Raw genomic sequence first — 19940 nt, 5'->3', positions numbered from 1 at the left:
TAAATAAGAAAGATGGATGGATGGATAGATACACACAGACAGAAAGGAAGAAAGAAAGATGGATGAATAAAAGGAAAAATACACAGGAAGCAAGAAAGGAAAGACAGACGGTCGAACAGACAAAGAAAGAAAGATAGGAAAGAAAGAAAGAAAGATAGATAGATAGATAGATAGATAGATAGATAGATAGATAGATAGATAGATAGATAGATAGATAGATAGATAGATAGATAGATACATAGATAGATAGATAGATAGATAGATAGATAGATAGATAGATAGATAGATAGATAGATAGATAGATAGATAGATAGATAGATAGATAGATAGATAGATAGGAAGGATAGATACACAGACAGGAAAAAAAGAATGAATGAAGGAAGGAAGAAAGTAAGAACAAACGGTCGAACAGAGAAAAAAGAAAGAAAGAAAGAAAGAAAGAAGAAAGAAAGAAAGAAAATAAAAGAGAAAAAAAGAAAGGATGGATGCATGGATGGATTAATGGATGGAAGGACAGATACACAGGAAGAAAGGAAGGAAAGACAAAAAAGAATTGGTGGGTGATGAATGATTGGATGAATGGATGGATGAATGAAAAGATGGATACACAGATAGGAAGGAAGGAAGGAAGGAAGGAAGGAAGGAAGGAAGGAAGGAAGGAAGGAAGGAAGGAAGGAAGGAAAAAAGGACAGATGGTCGAACGGACAAAGAAAGAATGAAAGGATACTAAGACAGTTGATGTATATATAAGCAAATATAAGCAGGGGTATGAACAGGATTGGAGGTTGAAACGATAAAGATTGTTACAGTTCCCTTGCTTTTTTCATCCAGCTATTTTAATGAAATCCATATGCCTTTATGCAATACTTAAAACACAGCAATTCAATTGATGGCTCGAGTAAAATTAATTCTGTGTTTTCAGACTCAACGATTAGCTGAAAAGCAGTAACTTAATTCGCCTGATATAAGGTCAAACGCAGGATTTGCAGACAGAGTTGGAAGCCGGCAGAGAGAGAAGTTTGCATATGAAATAGAAAAGTACTTAAAAAGAACACAAATACATGCTAATTCAGTCATGAAATTAAGTAATGATCCTCGCCGCATTCTTGCTTATGAATCATAATATAATCTGACTGATTATGATTATTCTGTTCTGTAGACCTTAAAATTTTAAATCTACGTCTGCAAATCCTTCTTCCATTAGCACTTCAGGGGGAAAGCGCAGGGGAGGGTGAGAAGGGGCTGCGAGAGAATGAATAAAAATCCCCTCTTAAATATTTAGTCAATGAGATGAATTCGGCAGAAACGCACACCGCTCTCATTACAAGCAGATAGAGCGCGGTGTAATGTCGAAACACACCTGTTTATGAGTCGACCTGGCTTCCAGCAGAGAGCGGCGCCCTTTCCCGACATTCTTCTGTTTCATCAACTGTGAAGCAGGAGCCCTTTCATCGCTATCAGTCTTCCTTATCAGCGGACAGTTAATTTTGGGATTAATATAAAGGCTGCCATCCTCTTTTAAAGGATTTGTAGTGGAGCAAGAGACTCTTATCTTAGTCATTACAGGGGAAATATTGGATTCAAGCATTTTAGTATCTGCAAAACATTCAACAGTATCTATCGGGGTTTCACATGGTAAAGGATTAAGATAAGGCGCCTCATTATGGCACTCTGACTGGCTACCAGCTACACTTGCTTCAGAAACACCATGTGCTTTTTGGTATTCATCGCAGCCCGATGAAGGTTTTAGGAGAGCGAGGGGCTCTATTAGTTTGGCGCCATGTCTCGTGGGCCGTTTGCTAATGGACATGCTGTAACAGAGAGGAGGGCCTAGGTACACTTCTTCCGTACAGGCCTCAAACAGCGGCTCTTCGTCACGGATATCTGGGCTACAGGAAAGGATCGGGGTGCTGCTCTTGTCCTCGGTGCATGTGCTGACCTCTCCGCAATCGCTGTCATGTGAAGACAGCGAGAGATATGAGTAAAAGTCGCCCTTTCTCAAATGAATAAGCCGATGGGAGTGCTCGAGGACCTTCTCTTTTATCTGAGATACAGACGTTGGGCTGCAAACCTCAGTCGGCTCCTCTTTGGTTTTCCGGGCCACAGATGTCAGGTCGATGATCTCCATCACAAAGTCATGAACGTTTTCACTCCTGGCTTCTTTGGACATAAAAGAGGGGTGACTGCAGCAATCTGAAGAGCCTTCCTGATGGTTTTCGTGGACGTCGTTCAGAAATGCGGCAAGCTGCTTCTGTCGGCTGAGAGTGTGTGCTGCTAACCCCGAGCAATCATCTATTGGAGACAGTGAAGGGGAGGGACGGCGAGAATTGTGACAAGGCAGCTCGCCTTTTAACTGCCCTTCCAGGGAGCCCAAGCTCAACTGTTCACATGAGGATGGAGAGGTGGTGGTCAGCATATTGCTTTTGATGCCCGTGGTAGCATCCACCCCGTAGGAGGCTTTAAATGGCTCCCCTTTCTTGGTTAGCAGACTTCCCTCCTCCCTCAGCAGCTCATCATCTTCGTCTTTGGCTTTGATGTGAGAGCTCTCGACATTGCCGTTTTCCATATCATCCACAAAGCAGCTGATATAGTTCCTGGTGGCATCCCGGCGGTTCCCATCCACCTCCCGGTGCTTGAGACTCTCGTTTTTAGCATTAGTGTTGGCTTCCAGGAGCCTCAATGCAGATCTGCTGAGAAACTGCCGATCGCTGGCAGTCTTAATAGGTGACAGGATGTCTCTAGACAGGGTGCCACACTGCAGTTCATCCACCAGATCTGCCTCGTTTTTCTCTCTAATCTGAGATCGAGGCTTCATCCAGCTTTGAAACTCACCCTTTATGTAATCCAACCCAAGAGCGAAGGAGCCTTCGATGTACTCTTCCTCTGAGGTTACACTAGAGTCATCATCTTTAATACCAAGCTCCTCTTCGGTGAGAGTCAAAGTGGAGCTGGAGAGAAGATCGCTGTCTTCTTCATCGTCGGTGCAGGCTGATGTGCATGAAATGTTAACAACCATACTGATACTAGCATCTGTCTCATCCGCTTGTTGCTGGCTGTGGCAATGTTTTCGGAAGGAAGCATTGGATTCAGCAGCTATGCAGCGGTTCATTTGCACGGCTAAGTCTTCGGATGCCACCGAGGAGTCTTCAGTGCTGCTCAGCTCTGTCAGGGAGGCTGCCGAGCTCTCGTTAATGGAGGAGGGAGCGCCAGCCGAGCGTGACCCACGCCACAGTGAGCTGCTCTGGAGCGTTACGTCAGACACACTGCGCGTCATCTTCAGAGCGAGTGGGCTTTGGATGTTCTCAAGGCGTTTCAGAAGCTCTAGAGTTCTTCTGCTGAGTTCCCCAGTGGGCTCCACAGTCGATCCGATGTCCCTCAGACTTTCCTTACTTCCCCCGTCCTCTGCACTCTTACACGGAGCAAGCCAACTTTCTAGGGAAGTGCTACGAGTGAGTGTCTCTTTGCTTGTTGGGAACAGTTCTCCCACTGCATAAAGGGAGTCTAGGGAAGACCCCTGGGAGAGCTGTGCAAACTCCTTTTGGAGCTTTCGGTGTGTAGTCACTCTCTCATCATCTCCACTCATGCTGGGATTTTCATCGCCAGACTCTTGGCATAGCCCGAGGCCTTTGGCAAGGATCTTCACAGGCTCCTTGCGATGTTTCTTTCTGCTTTCTCCACAATCATCTCTCTTCTTTCTCGTGCCATGGCATCGCTGGTCTCTCTTCACAATGGTAAGACTGTCACCATATTCAGCGCACTTGTTGGCACGCTCCAAAACTCTGTCTATGTCCTCATCTGAGACTCTGTCTCTATTATGTGAATCTTCTCTGATAGGAGGAGTGAGGGTAACGCAAACTTTTAAATCATCGCTCTGGCACAGCAGGCAAATTTCAGAGTTACCCAAGGTCTCTGTGTCCCCTTCACTTACTATCCCACTTTCGCTTTCTGATCTCCTGGCTGAATCTGATAGCAGCCTCTGTTTCCCTCTCAGCAGGTCTCCCAGGATATCAGGTAGAGATTCAGCCGAGGAGAAGGATGAATCCATGCTCACTCTCTTGAGCAGTGATTGCTGCGCTTTGGCTGGAGATGATTTGTGATTATATTGGGGTTGTTGATAGAGTTCTACGTTATGCAGACTGTACACCTGATAAACATGGGAAGATGGAGCGCACTGTGTGTCAGTTGGGCATGACTCAGTGAGACTCGAAGGCTCCTTTGGGGAATTAAGGTGTGATTTAGATCCAGGAGTTTCCTCATCTTCACAGTTCTGCGTCTCCATATTGATGGTCATGTCCATCTCGTCCCACTCCCAAGAGTCTTCTGTCAGGCCATGGAGGTCCATGAGCGAAGGCTCAATGAGGTTCCCAGGGACCTGCAGCAGAGAGAGAGAGAAAAAAGAAGATGACAAGGCATATAAATTCTTGATTGCACTTTTAATTAGATCAAATGCCAAGTTAATTTATGACAAACACGTTTTTGCATAGATATGGGCATTCAGTGCAGTGCATGATGACACAAATTGCTTTGCATCTTGTTTAAGCGGGAAGAGTCTATTTATATGATCCTCTTTATCTCATTAATCTAATAAACTGGCAAATCTAACACTTGCTTTGTATGTCATATATCCCATTAAATGAATTTTTATTAGATTTCTGTTTATTCTCTTTCTGCTGATGAGGAAAATACTAATGCACAGGCTTGGATTGCTAGCGCATGATAAAAAGCCTCAACTGTGAGAACAATCAATCAGTCTAATCAAATAAAAATAATTTCAGTTAGCTGCCTCAGCTAACATTTGTACCCCGATTGCAGCACATAACGTTTTAATCAGATAGACTAATTATAACCTTTAGTCACGTCATTACCAAAGTAATTTTGCCATTTTGTGGAAAGTTAAACAAGACGGTCTAGTAAGGCATGAGATTTCTGCCATCTTCTATTCAGTGTAATACTGCAATCCTTTAATAGCTTGACATTGTCAATTAAAGCCTTTCTCCTTTTAACAGCCTCTATTGCACTGGTTTAAGAGCAGGTGAAAGTTAACTTAAAAACCATTGTCTTTCAATGACCTTCAAACAGAATTCTTGATATTGTAAAAATAAAAAAAGGGAAAAATCCTCCAAAAAAAAAAAAAATGAAAGAGTAACGATTGGAATTTCGTTCAGACACAAGACTTGTTGTGAGCAAGGCCTCCTGAAGCATTCAACAGTCAGCTATTTCATCATCTCACAAAGTGTACTGTATTCACAAAAACAAACTCTCCCTATTATTTTTCTTTTCCTTTCTTCTGCAACCGCAAAAAAAAAAAAAAAAAAAAGTGAAATTGCACTTCAGCCCCGCAAGGTCAAGCTGAGCGAGGGCCGAGTAATTTGTCTTTCCCGTGTAAGTGAGTGGACATTCACAAACAGGTTGCTGGGCTTTTCTGCATGAGGAACGAAGCCTCCCCAGAGCCCTGCTGCTGCCATGCAGGAATGCACAACATCTACATGACAAAAGGCGAAGTTTAGCCCTTTGCCCACTCCCCCGTTTAACACGCACTGTAACAGTCCCACACATACAATAAGAAACTAGTTAAGGGTTCCGTTTTCAGGATGGGAAGTCTTTTTATACTGCGGTGAACATGGTATATGCGCATGTTATGTCCTTTAAGAGACTGCTTTCTCCCTTTCAGTGCTGGAGGGGGACAGCGGATCAAGTTATTTCATTGCTACGGGTTACTCAATCTGCATTAAGAACAGTCAGTTATTTCTGGCAGCATCTGTAATCGATTGAGTTCACAGTACATTGGGTATCTGGGGAGCGCATCCAGCCACTGTCCCCTAACTCTGTGCATTCAAGAATAATATGTGGCCACTTTCCCTGCCTTATACATCATTCTTATTGCACTGCTACAGTGGTGCTGCACTATATTATTGGTGCAAGTGTATTTCTGCCTAACAAATTGTCCTGGACAGCTTCGTTTGAGTGGAGAAACATATAAAGGGGTCTTTAAAATGACAGTTTGGTAGGGTTGAATAAAATATATGAGAATGTGATTTTTAGTTGAACAAACTATATCAAATTGCTCATTTTTAGAATGATATATAATTAATTGTAGAATTATAATGGATGCATTAAATGATTAAAACACTAAGCTTCACATCTGATTAATTTCTATCCATGGCAAGCGAAGGCAGGTGATAGAGTAAGGATATATGTGAAGTTTATTTATAAGCTAATTTCGAGAGATCACATGCTTATGGTTGCTTGCAGCTGGTCAATTTATAATTCACCAATCAGATGATTCCTAAGCCACTATAAAAACCTTAAGTTCCATATGACAGCCATCTTCGTTTTGAAGAATCCCCCCTTCCACCCCTACTCCTCCTCCTTTCCTATGGGTGGCACGGTGGTACAGTGAATAGCACTGTTGCCTCACAGCAAGAACGTCACTGGTTCTAGTCCTTACCAAGCCAGTCGACGTTTCTGTGCAGAGTTTAGAAGTTCTTCGCGTGCTCAAGTGGGTTTCCCCCAGGTTCCCCGGTTTCCTCCCACCGTCCAAAAACATGCAACTCAAGTAAATTGACTAATCCAAATCGGCACCATAGACATGCTCCTAATAAGTAGTTACTAGGTAGTAAAAGCAATCACAATCTGTTCATTAGCTACAACAGCAGGGGAGTTCTCGAAATCTACCTGAGCTCAAACTCCCCTCTTGCCTTGTAAACGGGAGGGAGCCCCAAGCTCGAGGATCTTATGAGCTCAGGGACAGCATGCCAAACAACCTTTAAAATTAATCATCAGCTAATTGTGAACACTTGAACTAACCATTTATCAATGTTTAAGAGAATTTGAACTGAAAAATCTAATTAAGCAGGATAACAGTTGTAGATATAAGACATAAAGATATAAGACACTTTGTATAACACCAGCTGGATGTACATTATGCCTTCTACATTACAAACTGTCCCCAAATTGAACAGAATTGACTAAACAAGCAATGGTTTTTTTATTACATAAATTACATAAAAAATAGACTTATTTAAAAAAAAATACTTATTTTAGTCATATAAGTAGCAAATTATGTTTGCTTAATTAAAAGTGGTGTATGCGTGCATTTTCAAGATGGGAAATTGCTCCATGCAAACAGTGTTTTTTGAGCTTGTTTGTGCCAATTTGCATAATTCTTTTAGCTGCTAAATAATGCAAACAGAGCCTACAACTCCTTTTTTTTTAAATAATATACAGTACATAGCGCACAGTTTTCAGTAAACAGTACCACAACTCCTTCTCAAACGCAATTAAACTGACAACCCCAAACAACTATGAAACTCGCTGCTGAACTTTTAACATACGATGCATTGTTGAAGAAACTAACTAGCTAGTTATGACTGTTTTCTGAAATATGATGTTTGAACCTTGTTGTTTAGACCTGTCATTAGTGATTTCACAGCTATTAATTGAAATGTAAAGATTAAAATAATGTTAGATCAATGCTTAAACACTTTTATTCTCTGATATTTTGGTTTATTATGCAGGTTCCACTCTAGATTACGCTTATTTACCAAAAATAAAATATGATCATGCCTTGATTTTTTTATTATTTAATTAGGACAGTCAGATTTGCTTAGACAAAAGTCTTGTCACCTAATAGGAATAATGTACAGTATAGAATATAAAGTCATGCTGCAGTGAAAAAAGAATGAATATTGTGTATGACTTCCATGAGTTTGTAAGACTGCATCCATACATCTCTGTATTGACTCTAATTATAATAAAGTCATCTAAAATGGCAAAGAAGACGTTCTTGCAGGACTCCCAGAGTTCATCAGGATACTTTGGATTCATCTTCAACGCCTCCTCCTTCATCTTACCCCAGACATGCTCAACAATATTCATGTCTTGTGACAGGGTTGGCCAATCCTAGAGCACCTTTGATTTGTGATGATTGGGATGCAGATTGGATCAACCTTCTTCCACTTTTCCAAATGATCAACTAGAATCATATTAAATAAATTATTATTTATTGCACTTACAACTGAGATCGACGACAAGACTTCAGGTAGAGTCTGGTATCTGTATTAAAGGTACGGAGTGTACTGTATGTTAGTTTACATATTTGCATATATGTTTATAATCTATTTAAGTCTATATGACCTATATTAAAAGAAAACAATGCTTCTAAAAAAGCTGTAGTTTCATCTTTGCAAGTTTGTGATTCTGTTAGTGAATGTTTGCCCACACAATATATTCAGGAAACATGTTTTTACTAACATGAACAAATAATTAGTAATGTATTTATTACTGATTTATTACTTATTCATGTAAGTCAATACATTAACTTATAACTAATTAACTAATAACTAATAGTCAGTATATAAACTAAAAGACCATTATCTTTAAGTTTAAGTTTTTTGATACTGAGTTAACTTACACTGCTGGGTTTCACACAATTCCAACATATTGTCACAACACAAATTGATTAACTCCCCAAATACCCCCTACCCCCTTAAATAAGCAGTTTGAACAAGCAGCAGAAGTCGTTTCTGGAGAGTAAGACTTTCGTTGGCTTATGATTGAGTTTTGGGAAGAGGTTAAATCTCAAGTCTAGTTTTTCCTTCACTTTTGACAATTGGTGAAGTTTGTTCCTCCCCACGGTTGCCACAAGCTTACTTGATTTGAGACTTGTTGAGCTGCAGTTTCAACAATGAAATTTAAACCACACAGAACAAAACTAACTAAACTTCAACACTGAACACTGGACTGATGCAGTTTCAATTTACTAGAACCTCTATATTTAGCTGCTTTGACACAATGTACATTGTAGAAATGTAGCTATATAGCTATAGAAATAAAGTTGAATTGAATACTAGAGCCTGTTTATATCCACGCAGTGCATGTGTTGTCTTGTAGCTATAGTGTAAAGGGTCAGTGACCTGGTCTCTGCCGAGTGAGCGTTTGAGTCGACTCTGCCACTGAAGCGTCTGCATGATGATGGCCTCCCAGCGTCTCTCCAGGTTGACCTGCAGGAGCTGTAGAGACTGACGCTTAGACTCTGAGCTCTGATGTTCAGGCCCGTCCAGCAGCCGCTGACAGAGCCGCAGAATTGAGGAGATGCCCCTCCGTCTACCCCGCACCTCCACACACAGAGCCTGCGGAGACATTACCCATCAGTCACCGCAAACACTCACCCACCAACTGGTGTCCTGACATTTTATCCTGCTTTTATCTTTACATTATTTAGCAAGTTATTATTAGTATAGTTTTTATTTTTGAGAATTACGTCAAAACTGAGTTTTCCTTAATAACCGAATAAAGGTTCGTTAATAAAGAAACTGAGAAAAAATAGGAAAAGTTGTAAAAAGGATGCTAAACAATATACTTTTATACAGCTCTTTTACACTGTAGCTGATAGAAATTAAAATAAACAATAGTATTATCATTAACAATAAATAAATAAATATAAACCATAAACAATTAACAAATAAATATAAAACCATAAACAATAAATAAATACCACAAACAATAAATGAATAAATATAAAACCATAAAAAATAAAATAGAAAATATAAAACCATAAACAATAATTGAATAAATATAAAATCAAAAACAATAAAATAATAAATATAAAACTATAAAAAATAAATGAATAAATATAAAACCATAAACAATAAATGAATAAATATAAAACCATAAACAATAAACAAATAAATATAAACCATAAAAAATAAATAGATACCACAAACAATAAATAAATAACATAAATAATAAATAATAAACAAACAAACAAATAATGTAAACCATAAACAATAAATTATTACTATGAACAATAAATAAATAAACGTAAAATCCTACCATTAAAATTTTTAATAAAATAATTATTAAACAATTATTGTAAAACAATAAACAATAAAAATACCAGAAAAATAAATAATATTAATAAATGTAAAGCCATAATAAATAAATAAATGTAAAACCATAAATAATAAATTCTATAAACAATAATAAATAAATAAATATAAAAATTATAAATAATAAATAAATACCACAAACAATAAATAAACAAATAAATAAATACATAAATAAATGTAAAACTATAAACAATGATTAAATATTGCAAACATTAAATGAATGAATAATGTTTAGTTCCTTAATTTTTAATTTAATTTAATTTGATTTATATCCAATGTAAAACAGCAAAAACTGATATTTTACTAGACCTCTAAAATCATGCAAAAACACTCTCCAACACAAATTTGTGATAAAAAAAGAAAGGAAAAATATAAACGGATCACAATTACTCAACTGAAAAATCTAGACTTTAGATTTTATGACTAACAACACTAGGTTTTATTGCAAGTCATGCATGTGAGTTTTCATAGCATGAATGAACACAGTGAATGAAGAGCGAGAGACAGAGCCAATGACATAGAGAGAGAAAGAGAGAGAGACTCCAGTGCTCTTGATGAGGTCTCTGCAACAATCCAGGCTGTCAGGAGCAAGTAAATCACATCCCGTTCTCCCATAAACACCACAGAATCAAATATTTAAAGGACAGAGCTGCGCTGGCATGCTTCAGTGTCCGGCTATGACACTTGTTTAATGAAAGCGTCGGAGCATATAGACTCTCCTGAAGCTTTCGAACGCTCTTCTCTTTCACCTGCACCAAAACACCCTTTAAAATATGCAGCAAAGAGACGTCCGTGTGTGCAGAATGGGACGAAACACATTCGCAGAACAATTTATGCAAATCCCGGCCAGCGCCTTACATTTTCTGTACATTTTTTTTCAATAAATATTAAACACCATTACATTTAAATTGGATTTTATTTTATTTTTTTGTTTCCTGGAGGGCTTGGCGCCTCTGTTTTAGCATACTCCGCTCAGCCATGTCTTTTAAACAGGTAATGAGGCTGTAAAATGCGCTGGAGAAGAGCTGATAGAGATGAAACTTTTGACAGAGGTGATGGAAAACTGGCACTCGAATGGACACTGGGTTTTAATGGCGTGCGGCGGATGGGGATTGTAGCGCTCGGAGTTTCTTAAAGATGCATGTAAATATTTTATGGTACAATAGCTTGTCGGCTGGTTAACGTTTTTGGAGTACAAGAGGAGCCGTGTTGGGTGTGATAGTTACAAAGTAGCTAGTTATTGTAATTAAATGACTTTTCTGAGGAAAATGGATCACTTTCCTTTTATTTTTGTCATTTAGTTACAGTTATTTAAAATATATTCTCCTGAAATGCTGTGCATAAATCAGTTCAGAGAAGAGTAATGGTTATCATTGTTATTGTTATATACAGTATACACTGTAAAACCAGTGACAAATCAGTAAATGAAATAAATTTAACTTAAAATATAAAAGTTGCGTTGACTTAATGAAAGACTGATTACAATAAGCAAGACTCAAACCTAAGTTATGAATTAATTCACTGAACTCTAATGCTAGATGCAATATCAAACAATTTGAGTAGCTAGTTGTTTTGATTTTTTTTTACTGAACCTAAAGTGTTTAAGTTACTAAAACTCTAAATGTTTGACAATAACACAAATAATATATGTTTATATGACTCAATGTAGGTTTACAGGACACTCTCAGAAATAAAGGTACGCAAGCTGTCACAGCTTTTTTTCAAAAGGTACAAATTTGTACATGTAAAAGGTCCATATTGATACCTCAAGTGTACCTATTAGTATCTAAAAAGTACACAAGTATTCCCCTCAAACTTTTAAGGTACTAATATACACTTTTGAGGGACCAATATGAACCCTTTGAGTAGAAATCTGTACCTTTTCCAAATGTACCACCTCAGTGACGGCTCATGCACCTTTATTTCTGACACTACTCACAACTCACACCATTTTGTTTCAAAACTTGCCGCAATCGGGATCCTCAAACAGTTTGAGCTAATTTAACTTATCAGGTTTTACAGTTTTTACAGTACACACACACACACACACACACACATATATATATATATATATATATATATATATATATATATATATATATATATATATATATATATATATATATATATATATATATATAAAATATATATATATTTTTTTCCCTAATTTCTGTTTAACAGAGAGCAGATTTTTTAAACACATTTCTAAACATAATAGTTTTAATAACTGCTTATTAATATATATTATATGCTTATTATATATATATATATATATATATATATATATATATATATATATATATATATATATATATATATATATATATATATATATATATATATATATATATATATATATATATATATATATTGCATCGGATTTTATTACTGCACTGCAATGACCTGACATTGTGAAGATGTTGCATTTTGTTTGGAAATGAAAACATCCAACATCAATGTCCAAAGTGAAACCTAAAATCAACCAAATATCAACATCTATTAATGTCACAGCTTAATAATATGTGTACATTACCACTATGACATCTGTCAGATGTTGAACTTGGTTGCCATACTTGATGAATAAATGTCAGTTTTTGACGTCAATATGACATTGGTTTAAGATGTTGGCTCAAAGTTGGATTTTGGTCACTTTCCAACAACCTAAAATCAACCAAATATTAACTTCATTTGATTTGGTTATTGGACGTCAAAATAACACTGTACTTAGGCTCTGGCTAGACATTTAATTTTGGTCACCTGCTGACTTAATTCTAACCTAATATTAACATCTTATGATGTTGTGTGCCTGCTGGGAAATGACATGACAGAAAGTCACGAAAACAAATGTTTTTATGTTACTTTAACTAATATTAATGAGCTATAATAATCAGGTTTCAACTCAATTTGTTTAGTTATACAAAGTTTAACTCAATATTTTTAGTCAGTTTGACGGGTGTAAGTTAACATGACTAAAAATGTTTAGATTGAGTAGATTGAGTATTTTTATTACATGTTTTAAGCAAAAACAAGGTAAAACAACTGAAGATATTAAAATTAATTAAAGTTATAAGCTAAAACAAACACGTAAAAACAAACAAAAATGTATTTAATCTTAAGGACTTTGATGTTTCTACTAAAAAAAATACTTTAAAAACAAAATCCTCTCAATTAGAAACCTCAATTCTCTGATGCTAAATATAAAGATATGATTTTATTTGAATATATCATTGAATCGAATCTATAACACCATATATTGTAAACATAAACCATGTTAAATCCTTTGAAATTTGAAATGAGTTTAATTGAATATCTTTGAATCTAACTCATAATTGCTCAAAACAGTACACATTTATGAAAACTATATATTTATTTCTAACAAAACAACAACTGAAAAGTGTTGCATAATTTTCCATGCAGCAATGGTTTGTCAATAGCCATACATATTCAGGTTTAACAACAAATATTATTCACTTTTATTGATATTATTTAGCAAACAATATTTTTGACATCTAATTATACCTTAAAAGACACTATAAAAATATCTATTAATTAATATTTTCTGTATGTTGTGGTTCGCAAGTGTTTTCCATGTATTTACAGTTTTATTTAAATTGACCATGCCATTTTCATGACTATGTTCAAAAAGTGGGGGAGACGGTTAAGAGGTTAACCAGGATAAAATATAAGCTATCATTAACGCTCATCTACAACAAACTCAAAGTGAATCCAGTGTGCACATGCAGAATGGAAAACTTTCTAAAATTTCTAAGATATGAAGAAGCAATGATTTCAGGTTTGTCGTATGACTTTAGAAGAATCAAAATACGGTTTGATCACTGCTCTGCTGACTTTTGGTGATGAAAATGCAACTTTACAGATAAAAAGTGACTTTTATTGGCATCTTTTGAATAATATAATGTATAAAAAATAATAAATAGAGAAATAAGTCTGTAAAATGACCGAAAACGTACAGGCAGTTTATTACAAGGTTTTTGTAGCATAATAGACAACACCAACCCAGACAAAATCACTTTAAACTTTTGAAAATGTACATAAATGTTCCTTTTTTTAACTTTTAAAGGTTAGAAGTATCTGGAAGAAAGACCAAAGTCCCTTAAAATCAAAATCAAATCAAAAGCATAAACAAACGAGAAAAAAGAAAAAAAACATGAAACAAAATACAGAGAACTGCTAATTTACGGATATTTTTTTACACTATACCAAAATTACCCGCATCACAAAATGTTTGTATGTAAATGTTCAAAAATAATTGCAAATCAACAACTTAGAGGCCACAAAAAACAAACTGTGAAACCACACACTGGCAATACTGAAATTTCAGACATCAGAAATATGTTGTGTTTGTGCATTACTGTCTGATTGAGTCTTACTGTGGAAGAGGAACAGCGCGGTACAGTATAGTGCGCCAATATTTGCTAAAAAGCTTTTCCAAACACACTGTTTTTCCTCCAGTATGTGAGTCCACACAATGACTCCATTTCAGAGGCACAAACCGGCAGAGAGACTGAAGCTGGCAGAGGGCCAGAGGGCCAGATATCACCACACTCCCAGAGAGAAAGAGAAAACACAAAAACCTCCATCCTTTCCCCATAGACAACACTAGAGTGGAGATCGCAAACTGTACAAATCTTCACATCAGAACAAACTATCTGAGCTACTATGCACGTTAAAACTCTTATCATACGTCAAAATAGTCATTTGTGTCTCTGATGGGAAAAGCTACAGTAAAATGCAGAGCAATGCTCAACTGTGACTGTAAATATTACATTTGATTCAGTAAAATAGTATGCTGTTTGGCCACTTTAACAGTCAACAAATAGATTAATAAACTGCAGTGCAAAACAATAAACTGCACAGTGGGTCAGTGGTTAGCACTATCGCCTAACAGCAAGAAGGTCACTGGTTTGAGTCCCAGCTGGGTCAGTTGGCATTTCTGTATGGAGTTTGCATGTTCTCCCTGTGTTGGTATGGGTTTCCTCCAAGTGCTCCGGTTTAAATTGGTCATAGTGCATGTGTGTGTGTGAATGAGTGTGTATGGGTGTTTTCCAGTACTATGTTGCAGCTGGAAGGGCATCCACTGCATAAAACATATGCTAGATAAATTGGTGGTTAATTCAGCTGGTGTGACCCCTGATTAATAAAGGGACTTAGCTGAAAAGAAAATGAATGAAGGAAGGGATAAGCTAAATTTGCTGTAGTGTATGTGTGTAAATGAGTGTGTATAAATATTTCCCAGTACTGGGTTGCAGCTGGACGGGTATCCGCGGAGTAAAACATACGCTGGATAAATTGGTGGTTCATTCCGCTGTGGCAACCCTTGATAAATAAGGGACTAAGCTGAATGAATGAATGATTGGATAAATGACTGTATGAATGAGAACAGTCATGTCAGAACTTTGAGGAAAAAAAAACTTAAATACATTTTTATGCCTCCAATACTAATCAAAATAAAAAATAAAAATGTGTATAAATAATATATAATATAAATTTTCAATAAAAAGCTTACCAAACTTGCATGATAGATTACCAAAGTTTAAACAAACTAAAATTAAATAGAAAAATGTTAGTAGATTTTTTTTTTGATAATAAAAAATCCTTTTGCTGCAAAATGAAATGAGTTATATCAACTAATGCATGACATTTGCCTACTTAAAGGATAAAGGCTAAAACTAAAATAAAAATTAAATCCCCTAAAACTGTTAGTACAATAAAGGGAAACTGTATGACAATACAAATAGCATTAAAATAAAGTACTATGTGGAAAATAATGTCATTATAATAATACTGGTTTCTATAATAATCCGGCCACTATAATAATCCTGTTATCATTAAAAAATCTATTCATTTTAAGAAAATTTCAATGTTAATTTGGTTGATTTAAAATTTAACTGCTTTAATTTTTTAATAATTTTAATTTTAAAGATAAAATTTACTAAATAATATAATGCAAAAATAATATTGATTATGAAAGTAATTTTACATTGATTAATGATAAATGTAGGATTTTTAGGATTTATTTAATTTGTTTCTTATTTTATCAATATTATTACTGTCATTTTATTAAAAATATAGAAATATTTGTATATCTGTAATTAATCTGTATTTTTTATTTTTTTCTATCACTACTACTACTACTACTGCAACTAAAGATAATAATAATTCACTTCTTAATTCATTTTCCTTCAGCTTAGTCTTCTGTTTATCAAGGGTCGCCACAGTGGGCTAAATTGCCAACTATTCCAGCATCTGTTTTACACAGCGAATGCCCTTCCAGCTGCAACACCTACACAAACACATATCCCGGCCGACTTTGTTTACCCAATTCATCTATACCATACTGTATGTCTTTGGACTGTGGGGGAAACAAATAGTACTACTTCTACTACTACCACTACTACTACTTCTACTACTACTACTACTAATAATAATAATAAAAACATTAATTATTATTATTATTATTATTATTATTATTATTATTATTATTATTATTAATATCAGTATTATTATTATTATTATTATTATTATTATCAGTATTATTATTATTATTATTATTATCAGTATTATTATTATTATTATTATTATTATTATTGGGTGACGCGGGGGCGCAGTAGGTGCTGTCGAAAGGCCGCAAAATGGCAAAAAGGCCGCTGGTTCGAGCCTCGACTGGGTCAGTTGGCGTTTCTGTGTGGAGTTTGCATGTTCTTCCTGCGTTCACGTGGGTTTCCTACGGGTTCTCCGGTTTCCCCCACAGCCCAAAGACATGCGGTACAGGTGAATTGGATAAGCTAAATTGTTTGTAGTGTATGAGTGTGGCGGTTCATTCTGCTGTGGCAACCCCAGATTAATAAAGGGACTACGCCGAAAATAAAATGAATTAATTAATTATTATTATTTTCTCATTTCGAGCTTTTTTTCCAGAAAAAAAAAAATTTCCTTACCAAATATTCTTCTTCTAAACCCAAAAATACAGAAACCCTTCAGAAATGCCCATCCACTGTAGGACCAGAGGCTCATCTATCAGGTGTTTTTAATAAAGCTATCAGCGGATCAGGTTCTAACACAATCTCCCAGTCTTCTCTGCCGTCTCACTCCCCTGACTCTTATCGTGTGGCTAAATCCATCTGCTGTACAGTATTAATCTACAGGTCTCTCGCTATCAGAGTTTGTAATCACACCTGCGGCGGCGTGAAGATGCATGTGTATTACACAGACCTCCCAAGAGTCTGCTCCCAAAAAAACTGCTTATCTCTTTATTCAGCACTAAATGAGAACAGAGGCTGAAAAACTGCAATTCGCCATCGCTCCATTTCATTACAGTCTTGGCCTCCTCATATTCGGACAGTTCTGCAGCCTTAAAGGAACACTCCAATTTTAAAATATTTTTACAATTTTTTAAAATAGGCTCGCTTTATAACTCCCAGAGTTAAATAGATGAGTTTTACCATTTTTGAATCCATCTAACTAATCTCAAGGTCTGGCGAGAGCACTTTTAGCTTAGCTTAGCATAAATCCTTGAATTGGATCAGACCATTAGCATCTTGTTCAAAAATTTACCAAAGGTTTCATATATAAACTTGACTCTTCTGTAGTTACATTGTATACCAAGACTGATAGAAAACTGCAATTTTTCAGGCTGATATGGCTAGGAACTATACTCTTATTCTTGCGTAATAATCAATGAACTTTGTGGCCGCAACATGACTGCAGCAGATGCAATGATATTACAGAGAAATATATATATATATATATATATATATATATATATATATATATATATATATATATATATATATATATATATATATATATATATATATATATATATATATGTGTGTGTGCATGCAGCGGGTCACATTTATTATTGTGACTTGAAAGTTCTTTGATCATTACGCTGGAATATGAGTATAGTTCCTTGCAATATCAGAAAATAGCAACTTTTCATTTTCCATCAGTCTTAGTACACAATGTAATTACAAAAGAGTCAAGCTTTAAATATGAAAAAGTTTCTTTGGTCATTTTTGAGTGAGATGCTAATGGTCTAATCCGATTCAATGATCTATGCTAAGCTAAGCCTCTGCCAGATTCAGGGATCAGCTGAATGGATTAAAAATGGTAAAACCCCAAAAGTTGAACTCTAGGTGACTTGTAAAATGAGCCTATTCACAGTGTAGGTGAATTAGGTGGAAAAACAGAAGTAATAGATTGATTTCATTAAAAAGCGCATACTTTTTCATTACATTTTTTAATGTAATGTTAAATATGCATTTAAGACATTGTTTAATGAAATATGCACTTCAGTATTGCAACTAACAAACAATTCAAACAACGTTGGATGAAGCCAAGTTTATTTTGCATATTTTCTAAATTAAGGAGTGATAAAACAATATGTAAAATCCTTGAACTCTAACATGACTTCATCATTGTTCAGCTTTACTGATACTGAGTGCATATTTCATGAAGCGATGTCTCATTTGCATATCAATAAAAAAACTCGCAAACATTTGTTTGCAAATCTTCATGCAATCAATCTACTGGGAAATTATGATGACAACTGATAGTTGTTATTATTATTATTATTATTATTATTTATTTATTTATTTTTATTTAAAAATATATAGTTTTAAGCATAATTTTAAGCACAAAAATCTATGCAAACAGCCAAATATAAGATTTACTTTTTTTTTTTTTTATCTTTTCAGGACTGTTTTTAATTTGTGATATCTTTTATTCTTACTGTTTTGATTGTATTTTTTTATTGTTTACTGTGCTTTGTTGTTTTTACTTTCTTGTAAGCGCTTTGGGTTTTAGAAAAGCGCGTTATAAATAAAATAGATTATTATTAGTATTGTTATTATTATTATTATCATCCTCATTATTATTATTATTATTATTATTATTTATTATTATTATTTATTATTATCACTTGCGGTGTCCTTCATAATTTTAAGCACAAAAATCTATGAAAACATGTATTGTAATTAAACATACACAAACTGATAGTTCGAAGTGCGACAAAATAATAAGTAAATAAAAATAAGGATTTCGTGTGTTTTTGTTGTTGCGTGTGTCTGTGTGTATGTGTGTCTCTCTCTTTTTTCTCACCACAGACCCCACCCTAATTACGCAGACGACGTGCCCTGGGATTGGCTGGAGTGACCCAGGGTGTTTTTAAAAAATGGGAAACGGGCATGGAACTAGAGAGTGAATTGGAGAAAAATTGTTGTAGAAAAATTTTATAGTTGGAAGTGTTATTTTTGATCGTGTATTCCCATTTTGGTGTGTGTAAATTGTGACTTTTGTTTGCTGTTTATCCATCCATGTTTCCCCCTTGTTATTTTGTTTTGCTTTGTTTGTCATTGTAAATGCTGTACTGAAAATCAGTAGGGGCTGGACACACATTTATTTTCTGTATATTAAACAAGAGTTGAGTCAGAGTATAGTCAGAGTATAGTCAGAGTAGTCAGGTTGATAGGAGTAGTTTTTGTTTTCTTATTTCTGCTATTTTTATAGGTGTATTTAAGTGTTTAGTTAGGGGATATATTTTTGTTTATTATTTTTCTGTGGGTCCTCTCCGAGGTATTTGGCTTTACATTTAGTGTGTTTAAAAAAAGGCAAATTCAATTAATGTTCATTTCTATAGTGCTTTTACAATGTAGAATGTGTCAAAGCCTCTTAACAGAAGTTCTAATAAAGTCACAGATAAACAGACTCGACTCCAAGGCTTCTTAAAAGTGATTTTTACTTGTCCAGTGTTTTTTATGTTATGTCCTTGACCGTAGACCTTAGATCATAACAAAAAGTGAACTAAATAATTTTTCCACAACGCCAAAAGCCAAACCAAGCATCAACCAACTCGCTTTCGCTCCATGCCGTTTCTCTTTTTTTAAAAGATATCCTGGGTCACTTCAGCCAATCCAAATGTCAACTGCATAATTAGGGCGAGTCTACACACACATACACATCTGCGAATGCAACACTATACATTAGAGCGAATAAAGATTTTCTGAAAAAGCTGAAATGGATAGAATT

General features: G+C 35.3%; 1 protein-coding gene across 8 annotated transcripts in view; it reads right to left on the bottom strand.

Annotated features, from left to right (window-relative positions):
* The window catches only part of akap6 (A kinase (PRKA) anchor protein 6), a 279219-nt gene that overhangs the window by 9281 nt on the left and 249998 nt on the right, over positions 1-19940 (bottom strand). For 5 of the 8 annotated variants that reach the window (XM_001919913.8, XM_021467295.2, XM_073928151.1 and 2 more), the window contains 2 exons: positions 8916-9131; positions 1361-4372 (listed from right to left, as the gene is read on the bottom strand). In XM_001919913.8, coding sequence (XP_001919948.3) covers positions 1361-4372; positions 8916-9131 — 3228 coding nt within the window. The remainder of the gene's footprint in view (positions 1-1360; positions 4373-8915; positions 9132-19940) is intronic. The other 3 variants (XM_021467296.2, XM_073928152.1, XM_073928156.1) reach the window with 1 other exon arrangement.

Source organism: Danio rerio, chromosome 17, assembly GCF_049306965.1.
Source record: "Danio rerio strain Tuebingen ecotype United States chromosome 17, GRCz12tu, whole genome shotgun sequence".
NCBI classification, from domain to species: domain Eukaryota; kingdom Metazoa; phylum Chordata; class Actinopteri; order Cypriniformes; family Danionidae; genus Danio; species Danio rerio.
Note: the sequence above shows the minus strand (reverse complement) of the source record. Positions and strands in the feature narration are given on the sequence as shown.